At 39.1% G+C, this 25,814-nt stretch overlaps 1 protein-coding gene across 1 annotated transcript in view; it reads right to left on the bottom strand.

The window, feature by feature from the left end:
* Positions 1-25,814, bottom strand: part of Cntn5 (contactin 5) — a 481,109-nt gene that overhangs the window by 334,513 nt on the left and 120,782 nt on the right. Inside the window, exon 6 of the mRNA XM_038322119.1 lies at positions 10,959-11,162. Within this exon, the coding sequence (XP_038178047.1) occupies positions 10,959-11,162 (204 nt within the window). The remainder of the gene's footprint in view (positions 1-10,958; positions 11,163-25,814) is intronic.

The following is a 25,814-nucleotide window of genomic DNA, read 5'->3' on the forward strand; positions in this document are numbered from 1 at the left end:
TGTTCTAGCTTTCCTCAGTGCCTAATGTAATATCTGACCCTAATAGCTTCTCTGTCTACACTTATGAGTACCAGGAAAGCCCTGGGCATGAGGTCGGCCTGACAATTGATTTAGAGACCCACAACTGGACAATGTACAGAGCATGAAAGATGTTGGAGCACTTGGCATTAAATGAAATGTCTCCATAAAATCCCCTGCGGGCTCAGGGAAGGCTGTGGACGAGGAGGCAGACAGATTGTAAGAGCCAGAAGTCTTGGAGGATACCAGGAAACAGTGTCTTCAACATACACCAAGACAGAAACACATATGACCTCACACAGTCTATGGCGGCCTACACAAGGCTTGCATAGGTCAAGCCAAATGCGTTTCCACCAAGAAGCTATTTGCAATTGTTACTCATGGATCAAGGGAAAAATCGGTTTTCTCCAATGGAGTGTCACCGGGGATAACTGGGTTTTAAATTAAGTGCCTTTGTATGGATAAATGTACAAGATCTCAGAATGATAAGATTTATCAACACTCATTATTTTCTATACTGCCTATGCCTGTTGTGTACAGGCTCATGTTATTTGGGGCAGGCTTTTCGTACTCTAACGAATGTCACCATAAATAGGACATCACAGCTTTGATATATTTCCTGAGTTACAGCTTCAGGGCAACCCAGAAGGGCAAAGGTGTCGACTGCCTGTAGTTGCCTTAAAGAAATGGAGAGGGAAACACAGCGATGCGTTCCCCAGGACCACCAATCTGGGAAGTCATTAGCACTCTGCAACAATACTGTGGCTTTCATCTTTTATGGTTCTAGTTATATGAGGCCAGTTCAGGCTTTTATGTAGAAGTATTGATCTCTATAATGCAATATGACTTTTCTCTATTTCTTCCTGTACTATCACCCTTCTCTTACTTCTGCCCACTGGGAATTAGTTCAGATACAAGACCAACAATTAAATATCATTTCAAAGCTTGCTTTAGAAGAAACTTAAGCAACCCTGATGCATTTTCTGACAAACAGATTAAGTAAATTTTTACTTGCACTTGAAAGAAAAACTTTTACCTACTCATGCATCCTTTAGTATTTTTAGAAAACTTTTTTCAGGGAAGTGTAAAATTTCAATATTCTTAAAATGACTTATAGCTAACTCTATGGTCACAGTAGATTAAATATAATTTTCATATTCAATCCCCCACAGAGGTGTTTGCCAAGCTTGCAAAAATAGAAAATACACACATTACCTCTGCATCAAAATGTTTAAATGTCTGCCTTTCTTCTTCACTGAGAGAATAGAGCACAGAGGGAATTTCAGCTGACAGTAGCATTATCAATGGATTCGTCCATGATCTTCTCTTCTTTTTTCAGTGGATGTATTTAGCGTTTGACAACCATGAGGGCAACCATTCAGGACCATATCCTCTTTGTGAAAATGTCTTTCAGTTATCAAATAGTAAAGAACCATCAAATAGTGACAGAGTCTTTGAATTAAAATAATACCTTATAATAATTTGCAGCCATTTTTGCATATTCTTTTGCTATTAATCTTGCAATCACCTGATGCCTTCTGTTAGTTTTAATCACAATTTTGAACTTAGAAGTTTATTTAAAGCTCACTGTGTTTTAGGAGCTTAAAAGTTGGTATAGACGCCACCATTTATTGAGTGGTAGAATTGTGGCCCAGTGAGTCACCACTCAGTGAGGAGTTTGGATGGTGAAGCTCTGCTCTGAGTGAAGGTCAAGATCTCACACAGAAAATATGTAAGTATCAAAAGAGGAGGTTGCTTAGTACGGGCTCACCATTCATGTGGGAGCATTTAGTTCCACTTACACAAACCTTTTGTGTGTAGATAAAGAGAAGGGATTCTGGAATTCTTCTACAAAACTATTAAATAAATGCATCTTCAACCCTCTTCTTTAGTTCCATTTAAAAAATACACACACACATATATGTATATATATATACATATATACATATGTATATATGTGTGTGTAGTAATTATATACGTATATATGTATGTGTGTAGCAATTATACATATATATAATATGTGTGTGTAGTAATTATACATATATATGTATGTGTGTAGTAATTATACATGTATATATGTATGTGTGTATAGTAATTATACATGCATATATGTATGTATATGTGTATAGTAATTATATGTATATATTATATGTATATATTATATGTATATTATATATACACATATATATGTATATGTGTATAGTTATTATATACTCTGCTTGGAGTAACAGCTTGAGTCATTTGGGGTTTCTTGTTGCATCACTGAGGAACCTGAGTAGAGTAAGGCGGAAAGAAAAACAAAAGAATCTGAAATTTCATTTTGTTTTAATTTTTATCATAATTGTTTGTTATTTTAAAAAGATTTATCTTAATAGTGTATGTATGGTTGTTATGACTGTATGTCTATCTGTACACCACATGCTTCCAGAGCCCACAGAGTCCAGAAGAGGGCATCAGATCCCATGGAACTGGAGTTACAGGTTATTAACTACCATGTGGGTGCTGGGAACTGAATCCTGGTCCTCTACGAGAGCAACAGAGTTCATTTTTTGTTTACTTTTTAAAAAAATATTTATACTATTTTTTTAAAAAGTATTTTAATTTATTTTATGTTTTGTTGATTTGGGAATTTCACATAATGTAATTTCAATTGCAAATATAATTTCAATTACAAAACAAACAAAACAACAAAAATAAACAAGTTAACAAACAAAACCAAGCTCCCCCCAATAAACCCATTTTGCTCCTTCGTCTTTGCCTCTCCATCACCTCTTCTTTCATCTTAGCAGCTTTGGGAGCTGTGGTGTATCATTCAGTACACTCTTTTGTCCAAAAAGCTCTCCTTGTTCATTGTGTAATGTGTTGTTGTGATGGAGGACTCCCATTGGCTAATAAAGAAACTGCCTGGCCCATTTGATTGGCCAGCCCTTAGGTGGGTGGAGTAGACAGAACAGGAAGAAGGAAGTGAGGTAGATTTCTCAGTCAGATGCTATGCCTCTCCTAAGTTAGACAGACCGCTGTGTCTCTTAGGGAGAGAGATGTGATGAAGCCAGCTGCCAGGTCAGAAGTGCTGAATATTTCCCGGTAAGACACCGCTCATGGTGTTACACAGATTATTAGATATGGGTTAAAGCAAGAGATGTGAGAATTAGCTAATAAGAGGATGGAACTGATGGGCCAGGCAGTATTTAAAAGAATACAGTTTGTGTGTAATTATTTTGGGGCATAGGGCGGCAGGAAGCCAGCCCACAGCTCCTCACTACAGAATGGCGCTCAATGTGGATGGCTGAATCCACAGAAAGCTTGGAAAAGCTTGGGAAGGAATGGAGTGAAGCATGTTTTCTTGGTAGCAGCAATTTCTCGGGTTTGGCTAGCAAGCGCTCTCATCTAAGAGAGGCTTCCTGACACAGCTTTAGCTGCAAAACTGTACAGCTCTTTTAAGAGGTTCTGCCACGAAAAACTTAAATGGTATTGATGTAAAGCTGAACGCGTGTTTTTCGGTTTTCAGCTGTAGCAGGAAAAAAGTTGTGCTGTTTTAAAATGCTGGCTTTCTGGGCTGTCCTGCCGCTGCAAACTCTGACTCTTTGAGGCAGGAGGGCCGGCTCCAGAGAGAGGACTTGAGTGTTGTCTGTGGACAAACTTTTGCAGCTTGCTTGCTGGAAGGGACCTCAAAAAGCAATAGAGTTGTGGTAATAAACATGGCTACAGCTGGTACCAATACCATGAGTCTGGATAGCTAAGGAATGGGCTGGATCTAACCGGCAAAGCCACGGCTTGAATCCTACCCATATTGCTCAGTAATTTAAAAGCTCATATGGTCAGAAAAAGAGAGAGATACAGTAAAGAGAGATTCAAAAACACAGAAAGCCTCTAAATGGCTTACAATGTGTTAAAAATATATGCATGCTAGTTAAAGTTCTTAAAAGTAAAAAAGAAAAAGAAAAAAAGGAAGTAGTTTGTTGTGGTGGTACACACCTTTAATCCCAACACTTGGGAGGCTGAGGTAGATTGACCTCTGTGACTTCAAGGTGTGGCAGGACACACCTTTAATCCCAATGCCTGGGAGGCAGAGACAGATCTCTGTGAGTTCAAGGTGTTGTAGCACACACCTTTAATCCCAGCACTTGGGAAGCAGAGACAGTGGATTTCTGAGAGTTCAAGGACAACCTGGTCTACAGAGTTATTCCAGGACAAAGATATACAGAGAACCTGTCTCAAAAAGTAAAAGTAAAAATAAACGAAATAGAGGTTAAAACAAAGCTGCACAAAGATGGAAAATATACGGAGAACCTTGATACTGTATGCTATTATGCTCTCTTTGAATTGTTTGAATGCTGAGGAAGGAGCAACAGATGCTAAAAGATATTTGTTTATAAATGCTGCTGAACTAATCCAACATAGATATTTTGAAAATACCTTGACTTCAGAATTTGGATCTAAGGATATGATACTTTGGAAAAGAGATTCTTTTTTTGTTTTTACAGAAAATTAGACCGTATGGATTGCTTCTATCCCAATATGGTATGATAGACCACGCCCTCCTGAAAGGTTGCTGTGAACACCTTCAGAAAATTACTTCACCCAACTGATGACTGAGATGAACCTGGCACACAGGTTAAACCATGAAATATCTGATTAACAGTGTCCCCATTCAGCAGGAAGCAGTTTGGAGAGCAATTACTGTGCCCATGTTCCCAAATATTGTTTATAAATGTTCTTTTACATTTAAAGGGGGATATGATATAGATATGATATAGATATGAATAATTTGCATTGATATGGATTTTGCTTTAGTGATTTAAATTTAAGGTCAATTTTGTTATATGTATTTCTGATCTTGATTAAGGTATTGTGATTGTGTAGTTCATTTAAAAATGTAATGTATAATTAGGAAATATAGGTTGTTAATGAATAATCATTGATAATAGCTAAGCTTGTAGTCATGTTAGTTAGATTTTCTAGATATATAGAGATATATTTCAGTTAGATAGGCATACTTCATATCTTCCAAAGACTACAGAATATTGCATTTTAAATGTTTTAATAACTTAGGACTTTTCATGACAATGAGACACATCTGCTCCTAGCAGCACCAGCTACTTCAAGAGGAAGGTGGGCATCGAAGAGGCTCCTTATGGAGTTTGATAGCCATTTGGGCAAGAAACTGCTCTTGCCTGGACTGATGCATAGACTGGACACAAAGAACCCGCAGAGAGAGGACTGCTGAACTTGCCTAAATGTGAGATGATCTTTCGGGGTTCCTGATTCAAGAGTCTGCGAGACATTCTGAAGGACACAGCAGACAGTGACTCAACTGCCTTCGAAATTTCCTGCTGCATAGAAATGTCTGCCGGATACTTATGGGCCTGTAGGCCGAAGATGGATGCCCCAACAGTACAAAAGAAGTTTGGGTGACTGTCCAGGCAGCGAGATGTCTCTGTCATTTCTAGAGTTCGGAAGTTGCTTATTTCTTGTTTACTTAGGTAATATTATATCCTTCTGGAGTCTTTGATGGAGTTGAAGAATAGATAGTTATAGTTTGATAACTGTTTTGTTATATGTAATTTTACTATGTTAAAGTTAAAGCCTTTCTTTTTTTGTTTAAACAGAAAAAGGGGAAATGATGGAGGACTCCCATTGACTAATAAAGAAACTGCCTGGCCCATTTGATTGGCCAGCCCTTAGGTGGGTGGAGTAGACAGAACAGGAAGAAGGAAGTGAGGTAGATGGCTCAGTCAGATGCTATGCCTCTCCTAAGTTAGACAGACCGCTGTGTCTCTTAGGGAGAGAGATGCGATGAAGCCAGCTGCCAGGTCAGAAGTGCTGAATATTTCCCTGTAAGACACCACTCATGGTGTTACACAGATTATTAGATATGGGTTAAAGCAAGAGATGTGAGAATTAGCTAATAAGAGGATGGAATTGATGGGCCAGGCAGTATTTAAAAGAATAAAATTTGTGTGTTGTTATTTCGGGACATAAGCTAGCCGGAGGTCGGGAGCCGGGCAGGATGAAAAGCAGGCCTGCCCGCAGCCCATCACTACATTGTTGGTCAGGTTCAAGGTATCTGGCCTCAGGCATACCATCAACAGTGGACCCCACAGAAACTCCCAGGACATTCCATCATTGCGCAAGTCATGTAGACCATGGCCATGGCTCCATAGGACCAGTTCCTTCATGCATTCCAGCAGGTCATAGATGGGACAAATACTGGGGTGTGCAAGCTCAAAGTCCTGGATTTGTACCTGGGTGGCTGCTGAGTTGGTCAGTCCCAGCTTCTGAGACTACTCCCTTCACATGAAGAGCAGGGACAGCTCTCCTCTGCCAGGACCATTATCCCAAGGCTGACTAGGGACTCAGTCAGCACTCAAGTGATAGGGGTGACTCTCCCCATGTCAGTGAGGGGCAGGCCTTCTTACTTCAATTCATGGTTAAACACTTGGATCACATGGTCCCCTGTGATAACATGAACTAAAGATATCAACACAGACACCATCTGCATCAGGATCATGGGCCCAGACAGAGCTATCATCAGCAGTTTGGGTCCTGATGTCACCATGGCCCTGGTGACAGTGTATGTATCACATCAGCATGGGCCCAGCAGTGGTATTCCCAGACTCCAACATGGTCCTAGGTGGCCGTAGAGACCCTGAGCAGTCGAATGGCCCCTGATGTCAACGGGAACCACAGGCCTCACCACAGACCCTGACTGTGGACCCAGACATGGTCCTCAGCAGCAGCCCAGCCTGGACAACACCAAGGCCACAAGGTCTGCAAGACCTTCCTCTGATCCCATCATGGTCATAGGTGACAACCAGGAAGCTGGACAGCCTTGTGGCCTTTGGCGGGAACATGAGCCATGGACATCAACATAGACCCTGGCTGTGGTAGTATCACCAACCCAGACATGGTCCTCAGCAGCCTCTCAGTCCCAGATGTCATTATGGCCCCAGCTGCCTGTGCAAGCCTTTAAAATTGGTGTCTCTCTAGCTTCAAGGAGGCCCTCAGACAGGTGGTAGCCCAATCCTCTTACAGCTGCCCAGCCTTCAATGGTACCAGAAGCCTTGGCTATCAGCACAGACCCTAGCTGCAGTAGGGTCACAGACCCACACATGGTTCCTAACTGCAGCCTGCGCCTGCATACTACAATGGCCCCAGGTAGCAGTACAGACCATGCGGATCTGTAGGGAGTGGCAGCATGACTCTTCGGCACCAATACGGCCTCCAGTACCAACCCATATCCTGGGCATCTGCACAGACTTCAGTGGTTACAGAAGTCACTGACAACGACACAGGCCCTGGCTGCATTCGGACCCCAACATGGCCATAGTTGGGGGCCCAAACCCTGGGCACACATCAGATCTTGGATGGAAACAGGCACCTGAATATCAGCACAAATCCTGGCTGTGGTAAGGCCACAGACCCAGACATGGCCCTTAACTGCAGTTCAAGCCAGGTGGCCATCATGGCCCTGGGTGGTAGCCCAGGTCACTTGGACCAGGATGGCCCCTGTGGAGGCAAGGCCCTCAGACACCAATGTGGCCACATGTGGCAGCCCAAATCCTTTGCATCCTCATGGCCTTTGGTGGCAACAGGAGCCATAAGCATTAATGCAGACCACAGCTACAGGCAGGGCCATGGACCCAGACATGCACCTGGCAGCAGCCCAGGACTGGACCTCACCGTGGCCCCAGATGGGAAGCAGGACTCCCACCCATCTCAGCTGGTTTCTGGTCACCTTCACCTCCATGGATCTCCCTCTCTCCACAGAACATGAACCACTCTGCCTCTCTCTTCCATATCCCTCCATTCACTTGCCCACCATAAAGGCACCCAACTACCTGGGGCCACAAGCGAGGACTTTAGCTTCTTCCCATCAGCCCAGGAAAAGCTACCCTGGAAAGCATATGTGAAGCCATCTATGTCCCTAAAGATATATTTTTCAATTTATATGTTATGTTAGTGAGAGTGCCTGCTTGTTTATACGTGTTCCATTTGTGTATCTCCTATCCCTCCAGGACCAAAGGGGACACTGAATTGACTGGAAATGGAGTTATAGGCAGTCATGAGCCGCTGGATGCTAGTTCTGGACACAAACCCCGTGTCCTCTGCCACAGAGAGCATCAAGTACTCTCCTGCCCTGATACATCGATACACTCTGATTGCTACTGCTGACTTCAACATCTCTCTCTCTCTCTCTCTCTCTCTCTCTCTCTGTGTGTGTGTGTGTGTGTGTGTGTGTGTTTCTCCATTAGGCATCTGTTGGGCATGTGATTTTCAGCTCCTTCTGTGGTCCCTTTCATTTTATTCTACATTCTAGTCTTTTACTTCATCTTTAATTTCTTACCTTGCATCCTTCCTTCTTAGTCCACATATACCAACATGGATGATTTGTTGTGGCATTTCTGCCCTGCCTTGCAGTTGCCACTGATGACAGCTTTCCTTCTGTAAAGGCTCAGAGGGAGAGGTGACAGATAGTGTGCCAATGCTACCCGTGCCCTTCAGGTCTCCTACCATGTCTTACTGAAGCCTTCTTTTCCCTGGCTCCCCCACTATACACTCTACTTTTTGTTTTGTTATTTCCCTGCCTTCTCTTGAATTTTTTATAGCTTTTCTGTTTTTTTGATTTTCTTAAGTAATTTGAATCATTCGGGGCTTGATTTGACCTCCCCTTTTCCTTAATTACTCTCCATGGTCTTTCTTTGGCATACCAGTACTTTCATTTTTATATGCATTGTGATGAAATCATAGCATCTGAACTTTGCTATTCAAGCTAGCAATATTTTAAAGCAGAAATTTGAGCAACATTGCAAGAATAATTTCATCATACTAATATTCATGACTTTAATATCTATTTGACTTGTTTATACCTTTTAAATTTGTTCTTTGACAGTTTTATGCACATATATAATGTGTTGTTGTTATACTCACCTCTACCCTCTATCATCTCCTCCCTCCTATCTCAATTACCCTTTTTAAAAGGGTCTTTCTCACATTCATATCTTTGTGTTTTGCATTGTGACCAACTGGTTTTAATAAGGACCATGAGACCATACAGCCTACTGGGGGTTAAAAGACATCTGTGATCTTACACATTTTGAAATATGAATTTTGAACACCAAGGGGTAGGCAAAATGTGTTCTTGCTGTAATAGTAGCATGACAGTTGTGTGGGTAACATATATTCTCTAGTTGGATTTGAACTCATGACTGGGACTATAAACCAGAATCTTGTGGTTGAGAAGGCTGTATTCTGTGGAGGAAAAATTGCTACTGTTTTTTTTTTTTTTTGACATGGTTATCCCTTTGCAGATGTCTTATGGTAGAGCATAACTCTAACAAAGTATTTGGAAAGTATTTTAGTGTCCTACTGCTATAAAGAGATGCCATGACTACATGACCATGGCAACTATTATGATAGAAAGCATTAAGTGGGGTTTTGTCCTCTGAAATCATCTTTGCAGCAGAGAGCACGGCAGCATACATGGTACTGAAGCAGTAACTGAGAGCTATGCTTGGGTTTACAGGCCCAGAGAGAGGGGGAGGGGCTGGACCTAGTCTTGGATTTTGAAACCTCAAAGCCCACCCTCAGTGACCTCAGAGACATATTTCCTCCAACAAGGCCAACACCTCCTGAACTTTAATCCTTCTAAAAGGTTTCACTCCCTGGTGATCAAGCATTCAAATATATGATCCTATGGGGATCATTATCATTCAAATCATCAAAAGAGTATATATTTTTTAAGAAAGAATTTTAAAAGCTGGGTGTGGTTATACATACTGACAGCACTTGGGGGGACGGGAGCAAGAGGACAACAGTTTACATCTAGCCTCCGCTAAGCAAGACTGTCTCATGGGGAAAAAGCATATAGAAGAACTATGAAAGTGTTGAAGTATAGTTTTTTAATACTTCAAAATCAATCAGAATTCTCATTCTCAAGTTTGCTTCTTAATAATGTCTTCATGGGTAATTTTTGTTGCACAGCAGAGCAATCTGCATGCCATATATCACCTATAATAGAGCACTTGACTGTCCTAATGCAATGCCTAACTGTAAATGTCTATAAATACAAATGAGGTGTTTAAATGTGAAGATCCTGTGGATAGATGGTGATTCCTATAATTAGAGCATCATTACACCTGCCTGCACTGCACCGAAGAGTTGAAGTTACAACTGTTCCTATTATTGGAAAAGTAATAACAATTATACTTGTACAATAAAATATTAAAAGCTTAAGACTGAATTTGAAGACAGATGAACTACAAATGCAATGAAAACTGAAGCCATAAAATTCATACAGTTAATACACATATGCTCCAGACAGACACTAAAGAGTAAGAAAAGAACTGTGGAGCTCATGAGCCTCTCCTTTCCAGATTGCCCACATTCTAATTTTTGAGTACTATTATAAGTATTTATCATCTATGAATTCTCTCTCTCTCTCTCTCTCTCTCTCTCTCTCTCTCTCTCTCTCTCTCTCTCTCTCTCTCTCTCTCTCTCTCTCTCTCTGTGTGTGTGTGTGTGTGTGTGTGTGTCTTCCTCAATTACTCTCTACCTACTTTCTAAGGCAATCTTTGCTGCACCTGACTCTCTGATTCAGCTTGGCTGGCTAGCATGCTCCAGAGATCCTCTTGTCTCTACTTCTCCATGCTGGACTTATAGGCAGGCTATGTTTGACTGTATACACAGGTACTTGGGATTCGAACCCAGGTCCTGAAGTGTGCAAACATTTTACCCACTGAGCCATCTTCCCATCACTCATCTCAACATTTCTATTCCGAGGCATGCATAAACCCAGATTAAAAAGATGAAATTATAAATAAGGGAGTTCTATTTTAGTTTATTTGCATTGAGGTCAATTTCTGAGAATATTAGAAATACTACATCTTTGGATTTACGTATGAAATGCTGATCATTTAAATCCATGACAGGTAACTCACCATCATTCCGCAGAGTGAGCGGTGTTGGAGGACTGAGCACTCGAGCATTCGTCACGGCATTTTTCACCAGACAAATATAGCTGCCAACATCTGATGTTTGCACTTTCGATATATAAAGGTTGCCTGTCTCTTGGGATATGAACCGCCGACTGTCCTCCGCCACAAAGGAGGGGAACTCGTTAAAAACCCAGCTGTAGATGATCTCTGAAAACACACAGAATTCAGTTGTTAAATAATACAGATCACTAATAGACAAAGCTCAAACTACAAGGGCTTTATTAGACATTCTTTGGATCCAAGCTCACACACATTTGATCCACAAATAATCTAATATATTATATTAAAAGCGTGATTCTGGTTTATACCTGTGGAAAATCACACAACCCTCAGAGATGTTGTGAATTTACTCATTTTCCCTTTAACTGTGAAGTTCATTAAACACATGCTTAATAGTCAGCATTGTGGTAAGACAAAAGGTGAAAATTTAAGAAATAATTCATTGTTCTTCTGCTCCAACTTCATGGGTTGATGCAGCAAATGGGTTACCAAACCTATGAAGGAGTTTAAAGAGACGGTAGAATAGAACGCAATGGAAAATATGGGAGATGTGTACTCAATCCTGCTGATGCATACAGACTTCTCTATTTAAGAAGCACCTGGAATTTTGTTATTACCAGTTTGTTAATCAATTATTGGTTGTGGATTACCTTAAACCCAAAATCATACCAATGAGAAAAGGAAATGTCACAATTTTATGGACCTATCCATCTGAAAGGGAGAACGCAAGATTAAAAGGATGACAGAGTTAAGGTTAATGAATGGGAAGAAAAATGGCAGTGGAAGGAAGAAGAGAACTAAAGCGTCCTCACTGAGCTGGAGAGTGGTAGGGCTGAAGGAGAGCCCGGGAATCAGACAGTATCTCCAACTACAGAGTGAAGAGTGGGAAAATGGGGCAAATTAGTGACGAGGAGCAGGAGGACTAAAACAACCATGACAGGATGCTGGTTTAGTCACGCAATGATGATCGTGAGAAGCCACAGACTCTTGATTATGCAGAGAACATGGCAGAAGAGTGCAGGGACAGAGACACGCTCAGCAGGCAAGAACACTTGTTCTTGCAGTGACCCAAGTAGGCTCCTAGTGCATACACTGATTGGCTCATAACTGCCTGTAACTCAGGCTCCAGGGTATATGACACTACTTCTCTGGCCTCATCTGGACACCCACATTCACAAGCATGTGTGTGCGCACACACACACATACATACACACACACACACACACAAACACACACACACACACACACACAGAGAGAGAGAGAGAGAGAGAGAGAGAGAGAGAGAGAGAGACCACATATAACTAAACATACATTAAAAATAAAATATTATATTAGAATTAAGAAAAAGTTCAATAATGATAAGCAAGAAAAGATAAATATTAAGGATTTAGCTTTAAGTAACTGAGCAGTGTAGGAGAGAACATACATTTCTGCCTCTAGATAATATTGAATCTCTCTCGTATATATGTAGTGTTATGTGGTAGAATGAGTTTCCTTATAGACCCAGGCTTTTGGTTTCCTTTTGGAGACTTTTTGTCTGTTTATGCTGAACTCAAAAGTTGTTCAAGTTCATTAGGAGTTTAACCCATCCAGACCATTGCTTGATGGATGTGTTTTATATCAACTCCTTCTCCCTAGCTAACCCAAATATTTATCCTTAATGCTGACACACTCAGGTTTCTAGGCTTTAAAATAGATTTCCATGATATGAAGACACACAGACACACACGGATACACACAGACACACATACACATACCACAACATACTCTCTGTCTCTCTCTGTCTCTCTGTCTCTCCCTGTCTCTGTATCTGTCTCTCTCTCTCTCTCACATACACACACAAACACACCAACAAGATCTACAGGAATATCTTAGCATAATAAAGGTATTTATACGGAAGTCTCAAGTTAATATTGTACTAAAAATCCAAAGAGTCTCTCTTCCTAAAGTCTTAAAGAAGAGAAGGTTTCAAGAACTGCTGCTCCTGAGAGATCCCACGGTCCCAGAACTCTCTTCAGAGCTCCAAGCCATCCAATTGGTGAGAAGTAAAATTTTGTTTATATATGGATAGTATTATCTTTTATTCAGAAACCTTCTCTCAAATTTCACTCAAACACTATTAGAACAAATTAATTCATCTTTGCAATGTACCAATTACAAATTATTTGAAATACAATCTAAGAAGTTCAGAAGTGAAATACCTACAATAAGTGTATACTATTTAGTAAAGTATCCATGCTTTGACAGTTATGACATTGATGAAAGAGAATGATTGAGATGCTAAGAAATGACAATTCATTCCACATTTATGGATTGGATGTATGCACGTTGATAAAACATCAATATTGTCCAACGTGATTTAAAGTCAGTACAAAGTAACAATGGCACCCATCAAAGATCTAAAGCACCATTCACAAAGTTTATATAACCGTAACCCCACCCCCACCCCAAATAGCAGAAGCACTCTTGAATCAAAAGAACCTAAAGACCTGTTGTAGACTTGATTTTAAAATGCAAGAAAAATACATACTTAAAAAAATGATCTTGACATTAGCACATATACCAATGAATGGGAAGAACACAGTCTAGACATAAATGAACACATTTATAGCCATTTATAGCAAAATTTCTAGGACAGGCACTGAGAAAGAACAACCTTTTCAGTAAATGATGCTGGGAATGTTGTGTGTCCATACACTGGAGACTGAAAATAGACCCTGCCTGTCACCGGTCATAAGAACGAGTCTTGAGTTAACTGAAGCCTTAGCTGACTCTAAGAAGCTGCATTAAAATAACAGTGACAAGCCTTGGAAGCTGCTGTGGACCTTTTGCTTGTCTGTTTTGAGATTATTCTGCAAAGGTCAGAAAATAAAAGCAAAGGTTACACACAGACTTGAAAGTTTCTACGCAGAGAAGCATGCAATAAAGAGAACTAATGCACAGTTTATAAAGAAAATATGTGCAAGCTATACATCTGATAAGGAATTTATGCATCAAAATTTTAAGAGAAAAGAACTTACGAACAAGCCAGACAAACAGCAAAATGAACTGTAGATCTGAACAGGTGTTTATCAAAAGAAGACATCCAAACATCCAAACATTACAAACAAAAACGTTCAGCCTAATCGCCAGCAAAGAACAAATAGACCCAGAGAGATGGCTCAGCAGTTAAGAGCACTTGCTGCACGTGCGTAGGACTGAGGTTAGACTCTCAGCACCCACAACATAGATCACAACCATCTTAACTCCTGTTCCAGCAGAGATGACCTCCTCTTCTGGCCTCCTGTGGGTTCTGCATGCACATGGAACTGCTGAGGCTTTGGAGAAAGGAACATGAGCTCTTACGTGTTGCTGCTGGAATTGTAAACTCCAGGCACCAAGTAAAACTCACTGGCAACATCTTACAGTAGGGAAAACTAAAATGATAATGACCAATTATATTCAAAGAAAGGAAATGATAAATGATACATGGTGATACATGGACTGAAATAGACAGCGTGAAGAAACAGTGGAATACCATTCATCCACTGTCATCTGTGATAAGATGTGCAGAACTGGAGGTCTGATGCTAAGTGAAGTAAAAGTAGGCACAGAAGGGCAAGTAAATCTCATGCACTCACATGTGGGATCTAAACAGGAGAAGTAGAGGCTGGGAACAAAGTGGTAGTTACTGGAGATTGGGAAAAGTGTGAGGTGGAATTGTGACATGATGCGTGAAAAGTAATTAATTTGCACGATGCTGTAAAAAGAGAAGTAAGAATTTCTCATATGCTTTTTAGCACACTGACTATAAGTGCTATTTTAATGTAGTACTAACAAAATCTAGAAAATTGGAACTAGAAAAAGGGTTCACCAGTCAAAAGCACTGGCTGCACCTCCAGGCAAATTTGATTCTCAGCATCCTCATGACAGCTCATATCATTTATATCTCCAGTCCTAGGAGATCCAATACCTGTTCTCTCCTCTCCAGACACTAGGAAAACAAGTAGTGCAGAGATATGTATGCAGAAAATTCACCCAAACACCTACTTTTTAAATTAGAAAAGTGAACTTATTCTATGAAGAAGTTATGAGTTGTCCTTTACCTAAGTTAACATATTGTATGTCCAAGTGTTGAAGCTTCATGCTACACACAGAGAGAGACAGACACGGACACACACATTTTAGGTAGTTAAAAAAACTTACTTTGAGAAGTTTATGTGTATCGTTAACAACTCTGTGTCCTGGACATATATTCCCATTTAATTTAACACAAGAGGATTTTCTATTCTTTTGTGGGTTCCTAATTGTTAATAAGTTAGTCATCTAATGTGATATTAACTCCATGAAAGAAAACAGTCCTGGAATTATTTTTAAAACTTTTGCCACTACCTTAGTCCATTTTCATATCTTCTCTTAATTAAATCATCACAAGGAGAGACTGTTATCATGAACAATTGGAAATTTCATTTCTTAAATGTGGTGGTTGGGGAAATGCAGGTCGGCCCTGCCTTCCTTGTAACTGAGGGTTCAGGTTTATAGTTTCACACATTGCAAACCTTCAACACTGTTCTGCAATTTATTCAGTGCCAAAGCTGATATTCTTCTCTTTGCTCCCTTGACAAAGAAAATCATTACTTAAATGACAGACTTCCACATCCATGGTGTATGGAAACAGGCATTTCCATACGGGTGAGGATGTGCATTGCTCAAGGAAGTATTGCATTGATGGAAAAATACAACCTATCAGAACAGGGAAAACACCATGTACTGGACTTCCCGGTCCTTAAAAACAATCTCAGAGAGCAATCATATGTGATTCATTTCAGAATTTTCTAATATAGCTGCAATTTGGGAAGTAGCATACCTTGTGTGCATAGAGAAGCTATGGGTTAAGAATTTAGAAAGAACATCATGCAAACAGCATCAGTGAAGTTCACTGATTCAATTAATAATGGCACTATCCCCGAGAAACACAGTTCTCTATCACTGTCATACACTAAAGGGGAGACTCAAAAGCCAACAACTTCTTTATTTTTATTCTTTCTTTCTTCAACTTTATTCTGTATGTGAAATTTCAGGTAATTGTAAGCGTTAACAAAAGGCTCTGACTGTGCCTTCTTCTGCCTACTCCCATAGTGTGAGATTTAACAATATTTGTCAAATAACTAGAATTTGGTTTATTGCAAAGTATAACTTTCAGTTCTAATGGTTAAATTTTGTATTTTCAATTTGACACACTTTTGTATTGTGCACTAATTTTTACTGATACAACTGAAGTACATACTAGAAGTAGTTTAATATTTCTAATTATAACATTTATTTTAATTCCATTGCCCATTATGACAACCTCTCATAATGATTTAATTAAGTGAAGATACTTGAATATGATAATATGTGATAATAGTAAGTTAGTAGCAAAAAGATTAGTTAAAAAATTTCTAAGATAGTTTTTTTCATGGACTTGATATGACCACACTCAATTCTTAACTTATTAATGTCACAAAAGAAACTGCAGAGACTCTCCAGTACTCCTTGCAATAGAACATAGGGAACAACAGAAATTAATAAGAAACACCTTTTAAAATATTATTTTAAACTATGTATATGCATGTAAATCTTATGTGCATAATAGATGTGTGAATGTGTGCATTGCACAAGGAGTCAAGAAGGGGGTATATGGTCCTCTGGAACTGGAGTTGAAGGCGATTGTGAATTGTGTAATGTGAAAACTGGGAACAAAACTGTAGTCCTTTGTGAGAGCACTCAGTGCTCTTAATCATTGAGTCAGCTCTTGACCCCAAGAAGCAATATTTATGATATTGATGAGTATAATTGCTATAATAGAAAATGTCACCTTTAGTCATGTCAAGTACTTCTGGAAAACATAAAATCCATATTTATTTTTCAATAGTGTATTTTCATAAAGTCAATGCCTATTCTATAGTTGAACAGTAAATACTTATCAAATATGTGAATAGTTAGGACTAACTATATTTATACAGGTATGTAGAACTTGTTAAATTTTTAGCACAAACATTGATTGGCTTCCATATTTTAATTTGCATTGAAAGTTTATTAGTATAGTTATGGACTTGATTTGTTCCATTGAATCAGTTACATGAATCCTTAGATATTGGAGGGACATTACAATTTGAGGTATTTCAGGTTATTAACAATGTTACATGTGGTCTTCTTCAGTGTCTCTGCATGGACATAGTTAATTGGCATTTTGCTGAGTATTTGGTTTGGTCGCTTGAACTGCTAAACGGAGTATATATAAAGACCATTTTGGTGGCTAGATTTATGGAGAGTTTGTAATAAAGACCGTCATGGGACAAGCATAATAATAGGAGTGCCCAGCTCCCTCTCAACAGAGTTCTTGCTTTTCATGAATAAAGACATGAATTTAAGTCCCAGAATTCATGTGGCATGGTTTGTAATCTCAGTGCTGGGGAGGAACAGGCAAGTGGAGCTCCTTAGTCAAACAGACTGGTCTACTTAGTCAAACAGACTGGTCTACTTGATGAGTCCAGGCCCGGACAGTGGGTGATTATGTCTCAAAATAAGAAGGTAGAAGGTTCCTGAGGAAGGACATCAGAATGTCTCAGCTAGCAACCACATATAGCTCATGTACACAAGCACAGGCACGACTATATACAAGTTTTACAAAGTAGCAGCAAATCTTTACACACAAAGCACTGCTTAGGTATTATGAGATATAATATGAGGCTGGGAAAAGTTTGTAAGAGAATTTAATATGAGTCTCATATTACACATTTTTTTTCACTTAATTCCTCCTCCCTAACTTTACTACATACATATGTGAAGACAACATGGTGAGGAAGATCTTTGGCTTTAGTATCATAAAGATCAGAATTTCAGAGACCTCTTTATTGTGTTTTGATCATGAGATTTTTGATCAGGATATGTAGTTTTATTAAAGCTCTAGTCTACTCATCTCTAACCTGAACTGAAGGTTCAGGTACATGTAGGGAAGATGAGATAAATGCACTAAAGGTTAATCCTTAAGGAATGGGCCCATTAGTTTTCATTATTACTTTAATCTTCTTCAACATTGAAAAGAGTGGGTGAACCAGGTGATAATATCACAGTGTTGAAGGACAAAGTTGAATTTGCCTAGATCATCAAAAAGTTACCCTTTATCATTAGGCCATATTGTGTCAACTATTGTAATCTGGTATTTGAGTTATAAAAACTGAAAGTTTTTATAAAAAAATAAAAAGAGTTGGTGACATTGTTTGATTTGTTAATGCCCAGAAGAATTGGACCATTTAGGTGTGCATTCAACCTGAAGGAACTATTCTACAAAGGCAGCACTGGCTCACAAGAAATGTCCTAATACATTGTAACAATAGATATCCACCTCGTGCCTTGTACAATGGAATTTAATCTCTGAAAGTGTCAAAAGTTTCTTTCCAATAAATACAGTCAGCAGCAAATAGCCTAAGAGGAACAAAAACAAGACAGGTCCTATTCATCACCAATCCTAAGAGAATCAAGATATTTTAAAACATGTTGTAAGGTATGCAAGAAAGAAGTTCTATCTGCTTTAAACATAAAATTACCCTAATACAAAGCAAACTTCATTGTGACATTGCATTTAGTTACCTTGACTGAGTAAAACAAAGAACTAATTCTCTTTAAGGTTGTAAGATATGCATTTTTATTATGCTTATTACCTAAAGTCAAAAGAAGTAGAATTATACTTTAAAATTATAATATGTCACCAAGAAAAATAAAATTTTATGTGCACATAATTAAAAACAATGTTAGTCAAATAGAAGATAAGAAAGGGATTTATAACAAAAACAGTGGCAAGTTGGCATTATTCATGATCCACGAGTTACAAAGCTCTGAGCTGGTGAATTCTAGCTAGGCTCAGGGTTTCATGTGACTATACAAGTTAGGTGATATTAGCTACTCTGATTTTCTCTGCAGAATGCTTCACACCATAGACGCTACTTGTATCCCAGAAGCCTTATGTCTAGATGTAAAGGTCACTGGTTACTCTTTTAAAAACATGACCCAGATTTCTTGCTTTGCTAAGGGGTTTTAAAACTATTTATGGTGAACTATAAATGATGCCAGGTCTGGGTCCAGCATTTATTCCAAAGTGTACAATAGTTAGAAGCACAGGTTCAGTTTAGGCTTTGAACTTCACATTAAAAAGCATCCACTCAACATTTCCCACAAGGCACTGGTAAACCTTATTCCAATACTGTATCAGTACCTTAAAATCTGTGTTCTAAAATATTGTCAGGACTTATGACTGGACATGCTTATAAAATTGTGAAAATTTTAGTTTAAGGTGTATATATGTCAAGAACTATGGTTAGTTGTGAAGTGCATCCACTGGGCACCACCAAAATGATGGTTCCTTTGAATGTGACTTATTGAAGGCATTTTCCCAGGGGATGGAAGCTAGTACAAAAACAGCACAGCAAAGCATGGACTGCTGTCTGATATAAACTGACTTACAACTCATCCTCTTTGTACCCTCAGTTACATATTTCAATGCAGAACTGGCAAGTGACAGACTGGAAACAACAGAGGCCAAGCATCGTATTCTCTGCCTGGTGTCACTTGTGCATTGTTTCCTGAGTTGGGAGTTGGAGAGGAGTAAGAAAGAAAGCTCAATCTATGAGGTGAGAAAGTATCTAAATAAGGAGCAGAAACCACCACTCAAAGCAGCTGCTCCATGGATTCCCTGCCATGTGAGGTCTACCCAACAGCCATTGATTGGATCTGAGAGACTTAAAACTCATTATGCTTCAGGTAGTATGTGCCATACAGATAATTCATTTACTCTTCATCCCATTTTACAGGTAAAGAATCTATGACATAAAAGCAGTAACTTATTAAGAATTATTATTAAATGAAAAAATACCTAATAACATTAGTTTCCTACATTTGTTAGACTGAGCTACATTGACATTGGGTCTAACTTTACAACTTAACAGTCTAATGGTGAAAGATAGGAATCATCAGAAGAGTGTCTACATCTATGGTCAAGGAAAAACAAAATGACAGATGTTTTTGTTGATATTGTGCTGCTATGAAGACAGAGATATACCATGTAAGCCAGGTTTTCCATATGATGTGGGACAGCAGCAGTATGCCTGGAATGTTGATGTGGGCAGGGATAAGAGAGTTCTACAAATAGGTAATCAGCAAAATCCCATAAAATGAAAGAACAACATTAGATTCTTGTGTGCACATGAGTCTACGAGATGAAAGAGTTTCCAGAATGCTTCTTGGGTAAAATTCAAAAACAGGAAAATAGGGTCCCATAAATATAAAATCCAATAAAGTTTTCCTATTTTCTTGTGTGCATTTAGTAAAATGTTACCATTGTTTAAAAATTGTTTCTCATTCTATATATTTACAGTGAATTTTAACTTTTTTTGTGTATACTGAGAAAAAAAGGAAGTTCACCAAGCAATTGATCTAAATACTCAGCACTTTTATTGACAATGAAATTTAATGTATTTATTTAAAAATAGCTTACTTTTAACTCATAATTGGTTTCTAGCCATAAATAAAGGACATCGAGCCTATAATTCGTAAAAAATCTTAGAGAAGCTATATAAGAAGGTGAACCCAAAGAAAAACATATAGTTATCCTCCTGGATACTGGAAGTAGACAAGATTGCTGGACAAAATATGGGAGCGTGGGGGTGGGGTGGGATGGGGGAGGGGGGATGGGGAGAGAAAAGTGTGAAGTGGAGGATGGGAAGAGCTTGGGGGAATAGGATGGTTGGGATATAGGAAGGGTGGATATGGGAACAAGGAATTATATATCTTAGTTAAGGGAGCCATTCTAGGGTTGGCAGAGACTTGACTCTAGAGGGGTTCCCAGGTGTCCAGGAAGATGCCCCCAGCTAGGTCCTTGGGCAGCTAAGGAGAGGGTGCCAGAAATGTCCAGATCCTATTGCCATACTCATGAATATCTTGCATATCACCATAGAACCTTCACCTGGCATTGGATGGAGAAAATGACAGAGCCCCACATAGAAGCACGGGACTGAGCTCCCAAGGTCCTGATGAGGAGCAAAAGGAGGGAGATCATGAGCAAGGAAGTCAGGACTGTGAGGAGTGCAATTACCCATTAAGACGGTGGGACAGAGCTAACGGGAGACCACCAAGTCCAGTTGGAATGGGACTGATGGAACAGGGGACCAAACCGGACTCTCTGACTGTGGCTGACGGTGGAGGAGGACTGAGAAACCAAGGACAATGGCAATGAACATGAACTCTACAGCATGGACGGGCTCACTGTGAGCCTTGTCAGTTTGGTTGCTCACCTTCCTGGACTTAGGGGGAGCTGGGAGGACCTTGGACTTAACATAGTGAAGGGAATCCTGATGGCTCTTTGGGAGAGGGGTGGAGTTGGGGTATGGGTGGAAGGGAGGGGAGGGAAGGGGGAGGAGGAGGGAAGGAGATGGAAATCTTTAATAAAAAAAATGAGAAAAAAATAGCTTACTTTTCATCTTATACTATGCAAAGTTTATTGTATACACTTGATTAAATGTAAATATTAACAGAAACAAATATAAGCTTTGAGATACATCTCCCTTCTGAGTAGAGAAAATAAAAAAATCACTAAGAACTATGATTTGCCTAAATTTTAAATGCCACATATGAAAATCTGGGGGAGTTTACATTTCCTCTATAGGTGCAGTAGGCAATTACAATAAAAATGAACCAATATTCTAACAAGATTGTCCCTCAACTGTGTACTCTTGGTGTCATTTTTTTTGTACATTTGTGCCCTCACAGCTTAGCTAGCAGCCATTAATCCTTCATGAAACTCTCTAACGTTTTTATCACAACTAATTTGTTTGTCCTGGCACCACACAGGAGTAGTAAGTGCTGTGTCTTCATCAAGGAAATGTGAAATAGTTTATTTTCTCTTCAAGAGTTTGTCCCCATGGCTCACCTGCTCCAGAAAAAAATCTAACCATAAACACGTATTAATCTCTGCCGATGTGTAATCACTATAATACATCTTCAAATTACCATTCACTCAAATTCACATAGCATGATGATTTGGCATAGTCACTGAAGATAAAATCCTTGAAGAAAGATAAAGATGATGAAGTTTTGTAAATAAAAGAAACAGTACAAGACATATTCAAAATTATTGAATGTTCTGAAGGAGTCTTCTCTGTTAAAAATATAAGTTGTTTTGAATTTTTAAAATTTTGCTTATGTCATAGTCTGATATAGTTAATTTTGTCAAGTTATTATCAACCTTTATTTGTGAACTAGACAATATGGCAATGTGTATTAGTAAACAACATAGGGTTCATTATCAATTAAGAAGCTCATTGAAAAGAAAATGTGGGAATTGGGGAAGATCTGGGAGAAGATGATAGAGGAAAACCCATGGAAAAAATTTGATTTTCAATTTGAAAAATTAAATGAATGAGTGCAATGTACCTTGAAAATATAGACATATTTAAAATACCCAAGTGGCTCCTGGATCAAATGTAGTAACCATGTTCTGTCAAATGCATATATCATTTCATATGTAAACTACAGAAACAACAGGTCTGAGTAGTGTCAACCATGATGTTGAATCTACTCTTACTTATTTCTCACTTACTTTTATTGCTTGATCAGAAATTTGGTTGAATTTCATTATTTATTTTTACTAGATTTAAAGAATTGTGTGTGGGGTGTGTGGTCACAAGCATGTATGTTGCCTGCATATGCACACAGGTGATGTGGGATTGCCCTCTGTGTGATGTAAACACAATGGGTTAATAAAGAAAGCTGGCTTGAGCCTATGGCAGGGTGGAAAAGAAGTAGACAGGGAAGACAGAACTGAATGCTGGGAGAAAGAAGGGTGAAGTCAGAGAGAAGCCATGGAACCGCCACTGGAGACAGACGTGCTGAAACTTTGCTGGTAGACCACAGCCTCATTGTGATGCACAGATTAAAGGAGATAGGTTAAATTATAATGTAAGAGTTAACCAAAAAGAAGCTAGAGCTAATGGGCCAAGTGGTGATTTAAATGATACAGGTTCTGTGTGATTATTTCAGGGCTAAGCAGCCAGAAACTAAGTAGCGGCCTCCTACACACAGGTGTTAGAGTTACAGGTAGCTCTGAGTTACCATTGCAACTGGGTGCTAGGAAATGAACTTGGGTTCTCTGCCAGATTAGCAAGTATTATCAATCATCTCCTCAGCTCTGACTTCAGTTTTGTAAACTGGCTTTCCCTCAGTGAGCTCCCACATAGGTTAATCTTTAACACTTTTCTGTCCCCAGGGTGTTTACTCTTCAAATCAAAACATGGTTAGATTCCTTACTTGTAATTGACTGTTAAGATGTTGAGATGAGCACTGTGTGCTCCCAGCAATGTGCACTCCACAGTTATTTTACTTTTAAGCCACATTGCTCTTCTATTTTCTCATTAATTCTAGTGATTTTTGCAGTGATCTCTTTGTACAATTACAAGATTGCTAAGAACTATAAGTGACATAAAATACATAATTTCTTGGGCCACAGGAGGGAATATTACAGTTTTCAAAGTAGGAAAACATTGCCTTTAGGGATTGCTTAGAATTTTAAGCCCAGACAGCAGTTAGAAACAGTACATAGATTTACTGAAGGACTACTGCATTAGAAGAGACCTTGAAAGAAAAAAATGGAGCAATTCTGATTTATAGAGATTGCTTCAAAGAACAGTGGCCACATAAATTGCTAAGATACAGTTTAAGGAAGAAGAGAATGTATTCAGTAAGAGAAAAGGTGGAGCAGGAGGGCAGAGTCTTTTTTCATTTTTTTTTAACGCAAGAATGTTTTCTTTATTTTTAGGGAAAAAAGCTTAAAGCACTGAAGATAGTCGCTCAATGGTTACCATTATGTGACAAAAACTGAGTTTGAGTCCTCAGCTTTCTGGTCATGATCTAAGCCACATTGGGGCTTCAACTCGGTGATCACATAAGAAATAAAAGGAGAAAACAAAACATGGTTTTATACCAATGCCACCACATGTTTAAATCTTGGTGCTATCAGTTGGCATTAGTGTGATCTTCAGCTAATTGTCTGTCCTGCCCAGGTTCTTCATCTGTAAAATTAGCACAGTAACCATTGCTAGGGAAATTTAAGAATATTCTAACCATGAACCCAGAAATGCATCAAGCACATCTTAGAACTTAAAAGAAAAGGAAGAGTCCACACCTGCTAGAAAAGCAGGCAGTCCTCCAATTTATGGACCTTTCTCACTCTCTAGATTACCTCCATGAAGACATCCTCTGTACCCAAAATCACAAGCCAAACCTCCCAGGAGGACTGCTTAGCTCCATATCTACCCATCTCCCCCCACCACACAACCCCCTCTAAAAACCACAGGCCCTACCTCCCAAAAGAACAGGTTCTCTTTGGCAAGCACCCTGCCTAACCACAGGCCCAGCATCCCAGAACAGGTCGGTCATTCACCCTACTCACAGATCTTCTGCCCCTTCTGTTAGCCATATCCCAGCCCCAAACTTGAAAGGACAAAAGGCAATAATGGAGACTATAACTCTAGCCTCTAACCCAGTTGGAGACTTTAGCTGGATCAGAAGCCAAGCAGCTTGCCAGAACTGTCCCCAACTTGAACGGAGACATCTTGCTCTATAAGAGACTATGCTACCCATCAGAAGTCCAGCCTCTAATTTGGGTTGAGACTATCTTTTCAACCACAGGCCACACAAGCCAAAAGACCAGAGAGGAAGCAGACACCAAGGAACAAAATAGCCATCCAGAAAAAACACACCTAGTAATCATCACTTAGAGAAACAATGACCACAAACCAGATGCATAGACACCAGTGTAAAAACACAATCAACAACGTCCAGGGCAACGTATCACAGACAAAGCCCAGATATCCTACTACAGCAAAACCCTGAATACTATGACATGATGAAGCCCAAGAAAGAGCACTTCAAATCATCTTTATGAAGACAATAGAGGTCCTTAAAGAATAAGTGTATAAATTCCTCAAAAAAGTGAAGGAAAGACAAAAATAGTTGGAGAAAATGAGTATATCGTTTAAAAAATGCCAAGAAACAAACAGTTGATAAAAATAAATAAAAGTATTCAAGACCTAAAAATGGAAATAAAAGCTATAAAGAAAGCATAAGCTGACAGAAATGGAAATGGAAAGCCGAATAAAGTGAATAGGAATTAGAGACGCAATATCACCAACAGAATACAAGAGATGGAAGAAAGAATATCAGGTGTTGAAGAAACTACAGGAGAAATAGATATATCAGTAAAGGAAAATATTAAATCTAAAGAAATTGCTGAAGCAAGGTATCCAGAAAATCTGGAACACTATGAAAAGATCAAACCTAAGAATAATAAGAATAGAAGGAAAAGAATCCCAGCTTGAAGCCCAGAAACACATTTTTAACAAAATCATAGAAGAAAAATTTCCTACACTAAAGGAAGACATGCCTATAAAGATATAATAAACAACAAGACAACAATGAGGACCCTGAGAGAGCCATACATAGACCTAATCTACATGGGTAGTAGAAAACGACAAGATTTCCTGAGTAAATTGAGAGTATGGAGACCATGGGAGAGGGTTGATGGGGAGGGGAGAGGCAGAGAGGGGAGCAGAGAAAAATGTAGAGATCAATAGAAAAAATAAAATACAAAAATATGCACTCCAGGTCTAAAAAAAAGATACAATAAGCATATGGAATACCAATTTGACTAGACTGGAAAAGAAATTCCCCTCGCCACATAACAATCAAAACACTAAATATACTAACAAATAAAGAATATTAAAAGCTGCA

This window comes from Arvicola amphibius, chromosome 3 (genome assembly GCF_903992535.2).
Source record: "Arvicola amphibius chromosome 3, mArvAmp1.2, whole genome shotgun sequence".
In the NCBI taxonomy this organism is placed as follows: domain Eukaryota; kingdom Metazoa; phylum Chordata; class Mammalia; order Rodentia; family Cricetidae; genus Arvicola; species Arvicola amphibius.